This window comes from Podarcis melisellensis (genome assembly GCF_964234715.1).
Source record: "Podarcis melisellensis genome assembly, chromosome: 6".
NCBI classification, from domain to species: Eukaryota; Metazoa; Chordata; class Lepidosauria; order Squamata; family Lacertidae; genus Podarcis; species Podarcis melisellensis.
The window spans coordinates 69,368,598-69,379,364 of record NC_138538.1 but is presented as its reverse complement, the minus strand read 5'-3'; the positions used below and the strand labels follow the sequence as shown (position 1 = coordinate 69,379,364).

The window sequence follows — 10,767 nt, the reverse complement described above, 5'->3', positions numbered from 1 at the left end:
GTTGGGTTTTCAAGGCGGATCTGAAGGAAGAGATGGAGGTGTTCCTGGAGAGAGGTTGCGGGGGGGGGGGGGGTGGTGAGAAAGGGTGCAGGAGAGTTTCAGACAGCTAGGATGGGGTTAATTTACTGCAGCCCATTTACAAATTGCTTCATATGAAACACCTGAAAGCAATTTAAGAAATATTATAATAAAACAACTATAAAATGATTTCCACATATTTAAAATAATTTCACATATAAAAACAATTCCCACATTCTAAAGATCAGACCTCCCGATGAGATTTATCTGCTGCAAAGAGCATTGTGATCACCGTGCTATGGTGCTGGTAGTGCTACAATTCTATGATTCTAAAGGACTAAGATGGGGGGGAAGAGGTTTAGGTTGGAGGGCTGAAGATTACAGGCTGGGGGCAAGGCAATGAAGGGCTTTGAAAATGATAAACAAGGTGTTTGTGCTACAAATGACAGCAAGCAGGAAATTGTAATTAAATGAATGATTTCAGTAACAAGAAGGTGGCTGTGGCAGTCAAGGCAGGAGACAGGTGAAGAACAGGACATTGTGGCATTTCTTACTGTTTAGAAGATTTCTTGCGTCCCCAAGTCACTTTTCTCAACATTGTTCACAGCCTTCCTGATCTGGCCCTCCCACCTGGCCTTTTTTCTTTTGTTGCAGATGCCTCTTGAAAAGCTACAGGTGCAATCCTGTGTGCGCTTACCTGGGAGTAAGTCTCAGTGTGGGACTTAACTTTTGAGTAGCCATGCACAGAATCAGGCTGTGCATGGACTGTCCGCCACAGCAGAGCTGCATTTTCTGAGAAAACCCAACACTACCAGGCCCTGGCTATTAGGTAATACAGTGGTACATCTGGTTAAGAACTTAATTCGTTCTGGAGGTCCATTCTTAACCGGAAACTGTTCTTAACCTGAAGCACCACTTTAGCTAATGGGCCTCCCGCTGCCGCTGCACTGTCGCCGCACGATTTCTGTTATCATCCTGAAGCAAAGTTCTTAACCCAAGGTACTATTTCTGGGTTAGTGGAGTCTGTAACCTGAAGCGTCTTTAACCCAAGGTACCACTGTACGATATAATCAAATGCACTTTTTTTTAAAAAAAACCCTAGTCTTTTTTTCAGATTTGCTCCAGTGACTGGTCTACTTTGCAGTGCTTCCACTGGTCTAGCAGTCAGGGAGATGGCAAGATTTTTATGGTTGAACACCTTCAGATTGGGTAAATGATTAGCATTGCTTGCTATTCCTTTGGGTCTTCAAACCTAGATTAGCTAGGGAAGTTTATCTTCTCTGTACCTTGACAAAACACAAAGGCTACAATCCACACACCCATGTGGGGCTGTGGGAGGGTTGGGTTGAGCAGCAATGCCCAGCAGATGAAGGTAAAGGGACCCCTGACAGTTAAGTCCAGTTGCAAATGACTCTGGGGTTGTGACGCTCATCTTGCTTTACTAGCCGAGGGAGCCAGCGTTTTGTCTGCAGACAGTTTTTCCGGGTCATGTGGCCAGCATGACTAAGCCACTTCTGGTGAAACCAGAGCAGTGCTCGGACATGCCGTTTAACTTCCCGCCGGAGCGGTACCTACAGTGGTACCTCAGGTTAAGAACTTAATTTGTTCTGGAGGTCCGTTCATAACCTGAAACTGTTCTTAACCTGAAGCACCACTTTAGCTAATGGGGCCTCCTGCTGCTGCCGTGCCCCCGGAGCAAAATTTCTGTTCTCAGCCTGAAGCAAAGTTCTTAACCCGAGGTACTACTTCTGGGTTAGCAGAGTCTGTAACCTGAAGTGTTTGTAACCCGAGGTACCACTGTACTTGCACTTTGATGTGCTTTCAAACTGGGCAGGAGCTGGGACCGAGCAACGGGCGCTCACACCATCGTGAGGATTCGAACTGCCAACCTTGCGATCGGCAAGCCCTAGGCTCTGTGGTTTAAACCACAGCGCCACCCACGTCCCTAATGCCCAGTAGAAAGCCCCCCAAATGGGTCATTCTGAAGGCAGGGCTGACCTGACCTAGGATCTGATAGTTTGTATCACAGCCTGCATTGACCATTGCTGGACCTTAACAGTAGTCTCCCTGCCACCCCTGCTTGGTGCTGTGAGTGGCAAAAGTGCAGACGTGGTGGTTGCCCTCCAGAGACTCAGCAGTTGCAAGAATTCCGGGTGGCTCTGTGCTTGCGTTAACTCATCAGCATGGAACAAAACCTGAACTGTCAGCAAACCCAGGTAAACCCTGGCATCCGGCAAGTCTAGGCTTGAACCAGACACTGAAGTGAGGATGAGCAATCTCTTTGCTACTTGCTGCAAAAGGAAACACTGTTCTAGCATTAATATTTTTGAAAATATTTTAGAACCGCAATGCATATTCTATATTATTATTATCCTCCCTGTCATTGATTAAAAACACACACACATCAAACAATATTTTTATTTGTAAAACAATTATTCTGAGGGGCATTTTGCTGAGTGCTAGATCATTGCACCATTTTTCTCCCTGAGGCATGCAATGGGTTCATTGAGAGCAAGAAACACCCATAAGCCCTTCCTGAATATGCAAATGAATAACGATGGGCCAACTGTTTATATTATACTACATGATTATTTCAGTCAGTGATATACAATGTGTTTATCTGTGTTGAGGGTGCTGTTGTTGCCAGTGGCGTAGTGTGGGGGGTGCAGGGGGGCCGGCCGCACCGGGCGCAACATCTGGAGGGGGGCGCGCTCGCACTCGCAGCTCTCTGCCCCTACCTGGCTCACTCACTCTCCACGGGTTAGGGGGCGCAAATTACTTGTCTTGCCCCGGGTGCTGACAACCCACGCTACGCCACTGGTTGTTGCTTTTCAGTGTGCATTCATTTGCAGCCTTAATTTTGGGCAGGGAGAAGATTAAAATATATAATTATTTTATAAAGCTTCACTGGAAACAACTTGTATAGTAAGAAAGAGATCAGATCAGATTAGGGAGGAACCGAATTGCTTAGCAGAAGCCGGCAAGAATTCCAGTGGCTGGCTATTTGCTTCTGGGAGTATGTGACATTGGGAGTTAAATGGGCAGGCACCCCGTCTTTATGCAACAATTACGGAAACCAGTGCCTCTGGAATCAGAGCAGCCAGTGTTCAGCAAATTGCAGACTGTGCACGGATAATATATAAAAATTAAGTTTCTGCTAGGCACTGGAAGCAGAGAATCCTCTCGAGAGAACACGACTGCCAAAATTAAAACAACGGACAAAGAGCTGCTTTGGAGTTTCCTGTTTTCTAAATCATACCTGAATGAAGATTATTTTTACAGCCTTTGATAAGGATCTGAAGAATGCAGCGACACATTATAATGCAGAATATTTGAAAGAATTTGTTTCTTAAAATACTTAAACAGCAGCTTTAGCAAACAAACTACCCCCCCACCCAAAAAACAGACACAATTAGGTTGCAGAAATTAGGAATGTTTGGCAAGAAACAAGAGTCAATTTGCATCTGAAAGGATTTGTTTGCAAGCTGGGAATTGCAGGTGGACAGTGTTAAAGAGGCAGGTTTTGGGGGGGTCAAAGCTGGTTCGGTCACAGGGGTGTGAAGCCTTGGGAGTGCCACCGGGGGGCGCCACAGCTATGATTTAGAATGAAGTGCCAGAGAGGCAGAGGGACGCTGAATTTTGGCTGAAATTTGTGACCACTAGCAGAATGGTGTTGTGCTGATGTTGAGCTTGCAGGCTTCCCACTGGCATCTGATTGGCCCTGGTGAGGACAGGATCCTAGTCTAGATGGGCAGGATCCAGCAGGCTTTTCTTCTGTTATGTCAGCTCACATCCGTGAATACAGCATTCATCTGTGCTTAAATCTAAAAATCAACACATATAAATCTGTATTAGCCCTCCAGATGTCCAAATAGGTACACATGGAATTGGCATTTATATATAAAAAATATAGGTTCGAATTGTACCAAGGATGGTGAGGGCTATTGGATAATGAACAAGGGTACCCAGGCTCGAAATAGAAATCTCTTGGCAACCCTAAAGAGCATCCACATTAGTTGCCCTGCTGTTAACCTGCATCCTGTAGGAATAGTGTTTAAAAGATCACCAACACCTGCAAGTATATAACATTTTGCCAGTACAAAATTTATACAGATGGCAACTTAAGACCAAAATGAATCTATATCCCTGGACATGCCTACATCATTTGCCTCAACAAGGCCTTTTTAGCATTGCATTTTTTAAAAATATCCTCAGATGTGTTCCTAAGCCCCACAATTAACATAGCATTGCTAGGATATCAGCACACTGCTATAGAAGCAGTCTTGCTTGGAAATGCAATGCTGTACGTGCCAATTCAAGAAAAAGGTCACACTGAGTTCATGGGGCCTAATCCCAAGTAAATGTGTATAGGATTTCAGTCTTACCAAATACAGATACAGTGCTACCTCGGGTTACATACGCTTCAGGTTACATACGCTTCAGGTTACAGACTCCACTAACCCAGAAATAGTACTTCAAGTTAAGAACTTTGCTTCAGGATGAGAACAGAAATCGTGCTCCGGCGGCGTGGCGGCGGCAGGAGGCCCCATTAGCTAAAGTGGTGCTTCAGGTTAAGAACAGTTTCAGGTTAAGTACAGACCTCCGGAACGAATTAAGTAGGTAACCCGAGGTACCACTGTATTCCGGTTTGTTTGTCGACCATTCAATTCTCTTACCGTGTGATTCCTGAGGGAGTCCTTGCCGACTTAAGTTTTCTACTCAGCAGACATTTTGCAACAGAGGCAAAATTTTGCCTGATCCTTTGTCCAACTGTTCTCTTGTCTGGAATCCGATCCTCTCTGTTCAGTTTCTATCGTTGTTCCTTCCGTATCCTGCTGCAACTCAATTTAGGTTTCAGAATGGAGACTGAAAAGCAGCTTGCCTCTTGACAGAAACTTCCAAGAAACATCTGGCTCCTTGAAACTGGATCCCTTGGATCATATGAAAGAGTGCCACAGAGCATGGTTGCCGGCAGAAATGGCTTTCAAAGGGATTAAAGAAGCTGATGGAGCACCTCTGCCTTCAACCTCAAAATACCAGTCGCTGGGAAACAACAGCAGGGGATGGGTTCTGCCGTTGTGCCGTGGTTATGGGCTTCCCATCTGGCTAGCCACTGTGAGAAACAGGATCGTCTTGGTAAGATCCAGCACAGCTTATGTTTGCACTCGGGTCTACTGCAGGTGTCCAGACCACACTGTAGCACCCTGCTTGTGGTTAACGCTTAGCTGGAATGAAATATTCAACGCAGCAATAGAGAAATTAAAATAATAATTTATTTGTCAGACAAATAAATGAGAGGCACAGTGGTATATGGTTACCAAGCTCTGGCCTGGGCTCCTGCCATTATGGCCAGCACTTATATTCCCTCAGCCCAGCCTCCTTGCTCCTCCTTTGGCTGCCTCTGTCCAATCAGCCTGGTTGAAATTCCCATTGGCTGTTTGCTAGAACCAATCCTAAAAGATACACCCATTTCATATTACCTTTTATGGGAGACAAAAGCTATATATTCTTCTATCTATAAATGACAAATAAGTAATCATATATCTTACATTTGTCTCAACAAGGAACCTTAATTACCAGCTCACCTCTTGCCCTCCTTGCCCTATTGCCCTCCAAAACAGATGGTTAGTAGTTTTAAATTTTTATCTTAAACAGATGTCAGAGATCTTGAGTTTATAATTGAAATATCTCCTTCTTTTGGAGGTCTTTAAACAAAGGCCTGACAACCATATATCAGGAGTGCTCGATGGCATCTCCTGTCTGGCAGGGGGCTGGGCTCGTTTGCCCCTCTGGTCTCCTATTGCAATATGACTCTATGAAATAAGAATTTAACATTTCTTTCTTTCTAGATCCTTTGCATAATTACATTTAAGCTAATATATTTCATACATTATCATAGGTAGCCTTTTAGAAGAATAAACCTTCTCAAAGTAAAAAGGAACAGTTTACAGCCTCAAAATAAAATAGGAAGAAATCTCTTCTTCTGTTTACACCCCATTCTCCAGCCAAGCCAGCTGCTTTTCCATTTGCTCTTGGCCTTTTAACCTTAGGAAGAAGATATGGCTCATTTTACTATTTACCAACTCCTAATTTGTAGGGTCAGTGTAACCTTGCTCTCCACCTGTAATTCCCTTTTTACGACTTTGAGAATTGTTTTCTGCTATAAATCAGGGGGCCCCCTTGTCCAGGAGGATAAACATTTAGGCAGCTGGTCTTCTGCCTGGCATAAAACATTTGAAAATCTTTAAGCTCATTTTAAAATACAGATCCTGATCAATATATAAGCCTTGATAAAAATGCAGGCTATGATTAGATGCCTCAACACCTGGGGGACTACTGAGTTAACTGGTTTTTCATTATTTTAGATGCAAACTTGCAGCATGAGCTGAATCAACATTCAGCAATTATGTCATTAATACATAAAGAGCAATACAGTTGTGAACGGGATCCGTTCCGGAGGTCCATTCGCATCATGAAAAGAAGGCAACCCGCATATGTGCACGCGTGGGTTGCGATTCGCCGCTCCTGCACATGCGCGTGACGTCATTTTGCGCGTCTGAGCATGCACGAGCGGCGAAACCCGAAAGTAACCCTTTCCGGTACTTCCAGGTCGCCGCGGGACGTATCCTGAAAGAACGTAATATGAAGCGGATGTAACATGAGGTATGATTGTACTGGAATAGCAGGGGCAGTTTAATAAGGCATGTTTAAAGGATCATGCACAGGAATAGTTAATAGCTTTGGAATATTTTGAGCTATAGCTTACCGATCTCAAGGACAAGTGTGTGTGCACACATACATATGCACACGTATACATAGCCCCAGCTGCCATCCCCCTCATGTGCCCCTTTTCTTGAGCAAGCGCATGAAAGAGACACTGTGGGGATCTCTGCAAGGGTGAAATGTGGGGAACCGGGAGGAGGACATCTTTTTCTCTTGACACCTCCCGCCCGCCCAATTTTTCCTCTCTTTTTGCAGCCTTGCCCCCACAGGTATGCCAATAAAATATTGGGGGGGGGGGGACGACAGATAAGCCCCGCCCCACATAACTGATATATGACATCATTGAAAGTACTCAATTAACTGAGGGCCTGCCCCCTAGCCTCCGTAATGTCCTCTTTCTTGGGGGTATTTTTTACCTGTGAATTCCCGAAAGAAGCTCAATTTCAGGTTGTGATCTTCTACCTTCTCGAAATCCTGGCTATGCCCATGCACACAAATATTTTATGGGGGGGCAAGTCTCCTGGGCCCCTAGGAGTTGCAGACCCTCCAAGTATCTCTATTTTCCAGGGACATCGCTGATTTAGAGAAGCCGTCCTGGTTTCTGATTTGATCCACTTTTCCTTATCCAATGTCCCTATTTTCACTGGAGAAATGTCAGGAGGGTATGGAGTTATCCAACTCCCCAAGCCGTCTGAAGGCAATCCTGTATAGGGAAGGTTTTCTAAAAATGTTTAATGTTTCATTATATTTTTATTTATGCTGGAAGCTGCCCAGAGTGGCTGGGGCAACCCAATAAGATGTGTGGGTATAAATAGAAAAATTATCCATTATGGAATGGGTTGTCCCAAAGCTCAACCATTTGGGCTTGTTCCCAAAAGCTGGACAATTTTGGCAGTTTCTTAAAAAAGGAATTTTACTTTTTGAAACATGGCAACCCTATACACAAGTCCCACTTGGGATGAGACTTGGTTTTTTGGGGGGGGGGCGGGGTGTCAGAAGAACCCTGGCACCTACGCTAGCAAAAGACAACCTGCATTTTCTTAGAGTATTTCCCTGTGGAGATGGCAGAGTCACTGGTCCATGTGCAGATTCTGGCTTGCGCTCTTTATGAATATTTGAGGAGTGAGCAGGGCTGGATTTAGATTTGATGAGGCCCTAAGCTACTGAAGGTAATGGGGCCCTTTCTATGTCCAGCTGTCCTTTGTCATCAACAAATTGTCGCTCTTTTTTGTGTTGATTATATGCTGTATGTTGATTATATGCTATATGGTAACTTATGAACCTAATAGATATCTAAAGCCATTTGCACGTGTTGCCATGCAACCAGTCCATGCAGAATGTAGGCACCCTATACAGTGGATGCTCAGGTTGCGAACGTGATCCATGCAGGAGGCACGTTCGCAACCCGCAGCACCACATCTGCGCATGTTGCGATTCGGTGCTTCTGCACATGCACAAAGTGCGATTTAGTGCTTCTGCGCATGCGCGAGCACCGAAACCCAAAAGTAACCCGTTCCAGTACTTCCGGCTTTCGGCACATCTGTAACCCGAAAAAACGCAACCTGAAGGGTCTGTAACCCAAGGTATGACTGTATATAGAAATGAGCAAACCAGTGATATTTTAGGGAGCAGGCTAGCAGGCGGGGCTCCCTACATCATAGGAGCCTACACAACACAAAACACTGTTGCTGTATGTAGGTTTTATTTTATTTGTTTGTTATCTTATATTTTGGAAATGCACATCCAGGTTTTTTTCCCTTTAATTTTTTTGGGGGGCCCCCAAGAGAGTGGGGCCCTAAGCAACAGCATGTTTAGCTTATACGTCAATCCGGCACTGCCTGCCCCCAAAAGGCGCCCGGTTCCCCCTCTCCTCCTTCCCGCCTTTCGAGAGGCCAATCTGCGCGCCACAGCCGGCGCGCAGCGGAGCCCAGCCCCGAAGGCGGAGCGAGGGCTCCCCGGAGGAGCCGGGCGGCGTCGGTGCTGTTGCCGCTGTGCTGCTCCGGCGGCGCCTCGCGGGGTTGCCTGGCGAGGGCGGGAAGCGCCGCTCCGTTGTCCGGCCCGAGAGCGCGGCGTCGGCGAGCTGCAGAAGGAGAAAGACGGCCATGGAAGGCGGCGGGGTAATGGCGGCGCTCGGGGGAAAGGGGTCGAGAGGCGGGAAACGCCGCTCTGCGAGGGGACGAGGCGGGTCGAGGCCCAGAGCCGCCTGTCATCGGTGACCTTGCAAGGCGTTGCCAACGCCTGCGGTCTCCGCCGGTGGCCGGCCTCTTCGTCCGGCGCCCGGAAAGCAGCGTGCCTCTGAGCGCGTGCAGAGGGCTTGCTGCGGGGCGGCCGCGCCTCCTCCCTCGGGGCGGGGAGCGGAGGGAAAGCGCTTCCAGGGGTCTAAATTTTAGATTCTAAAAGGCTTTTTAGAAATGGATCCTCATCCCCTGCGCTCGAGATATTCCCCTTGTTCAAGGCTCAAATAGCTGCAAATAAAACGTTGTCAAGGCGCATTATACCAAAGAGACGCCAGATGGCGGTGGTGAGCCACGGTAAATCCAAGACATTTTTCAAACCTTTTTTTTTTTAAAAAAAAGGCATTTTCGCAACTTTTTTTTTTACACGTGTCTAGATTCCAGCTTGGGCGGCTGCAAGGTGCGTGCCTCTTCGAGCTTGCAGTTTCTTGCTCTGAACTTGCCCCGCCGGTTGTGGCCGTAGAGCTGCACACACACCTCTGAATCTAAGTTACCATGAATTCATTTTTTTAAAAAAATCCCATTGTCGCTTCGGAATCTCACTTAATGTTATCGTGTGCAAAAGCTGCACCAGAGTACTTCACATTAAGCTTGCATTCTCATAACTCCATTTTGTCTCTGGCAAGAAATCATGTCAGTGGATACTGGAGCGTAATCAAACTAAATTAGGAGAGGTTGTCGTCCCCGCCGCCCCCAGCAAACGTAATATATTTTGTACAAGGCCCCACAATGAAGTTTCGTTGTCATGGCTTGGGGCAAGCCAGGATATATGTATGTATTAGAGGACTGGGTGGGATTGCTTTTGGGTATTGCATGTCATTGGTTTAACCTGAACCCGAGCTCAGTTGCCATTCTTCCCAGCTGGAGGCTTCAGAAGAAGTCTTGAGCCCCTCCGTCTGGTTATAAGTTAACAAGTGTCCCCCAATGAAATCTTTATCTGTATGTTTTTCCTCAGATTCTCCACGCTACCCCAGTTACTAGGAAGGCTTGTCAGGTGCATGATAATAAGAAGGGTGGCAATAGCTCTACGGAATTCTAATAAGAGGGGTCTGACCATTGCGTGGCATCCAGAAAGCCCCAGAGAATTTTAGAATGGCGGTGTGTGACCTGGAAGGCCGTTTAGTTCAGTCCCTTGCTCAGTTCAGGAACTTTTAGGATGTGCAATGTGTTTCTGCTTATGCGGTGGGTAGCCTTGGCTTTTTCTCCAATGACCGAGTAGCAGAAATAATAATAAAAAGCATAGTACAGTGGTACCTTGGTTTAAGAACAGCTTAGTTGATGAACAACTTGGATTAAGAATGCTGCAAACCTGGTAGTGGGTGTTTTGGTTTGTGAACTTTGCCTTGGAAGCAGAACATGTTCCGCTTCCTGTTGAGTGTGTTCCATTTGTAAATGGAGTTTTCCCTGCTGCTATGGGAAAGCACGTCTTAGTTTAAGAATGCTTTGGTTTAAGAACGGACTTCAGGAACGGATTAAGTTCATAAACCAAGGTACCGCTGTAATAGAAATAAACTCTACTTGGAATAATTGTGCGTTAGAATATTTTGCAAATGCCTCCTTTGCAACATGGCTTTTGCATCTCTAAACTTGGAAGACCTTGAAGAATTCAGTTTTGAATAATATCCTGTAAATGTGTGTGTGTGTATTTATTTTCAGCAGATTACAAATATGCTAGCTTTACCGAACAATGCTTTTCACCATATTAGTAAACAAAATTGTAGCACTTAGCTCAAGTGGAAATGTATTACTTTGCCATTAAGAACTTCGGGGTTTACTTTGTCGTCTCTAAGGC

The 10,767-nt window shown here is 45.8% G+C and overlaps 1 protein-coding gene across 7 annotated transcripts in view; it reads left to right on the top strand.

Moving 5' to 3' along the window:
- The window catches only part of ODF2L (outer dense fiber of sperm tails 2 like), a 42,768-nt gene that overhangs the window by 1,658 nt on the left and 30,343 nt on the right, over window positions 1-10,767 (top strand). For 2 of the 7 annotated variants that reach the window (XM_081914181.1, XM_081914177.1), the window contains exon 1: window positions 8,704-8,858. The exons of 1 other annotated variant lie outside the window; for it this stretch is intronic. In XM_081914181.1, the coding sequence (XP_081770307.1) occupies window positions 8,844-8,858 (15 nt within the window). In that variant the 5' untranslated portion in view covers window positions 8,704-8,843. Of the gene's footprint in view, window positions 1-8,584; window positions 8,859-9,930; window positions 9,970-10,767 lie in introns of those variants that run through there. 4 more of the 7 variants (XM_081914182.1, XM_081914179.1, XM_081914178.1 and 1 more) reach the window with 4 other exon arrangements.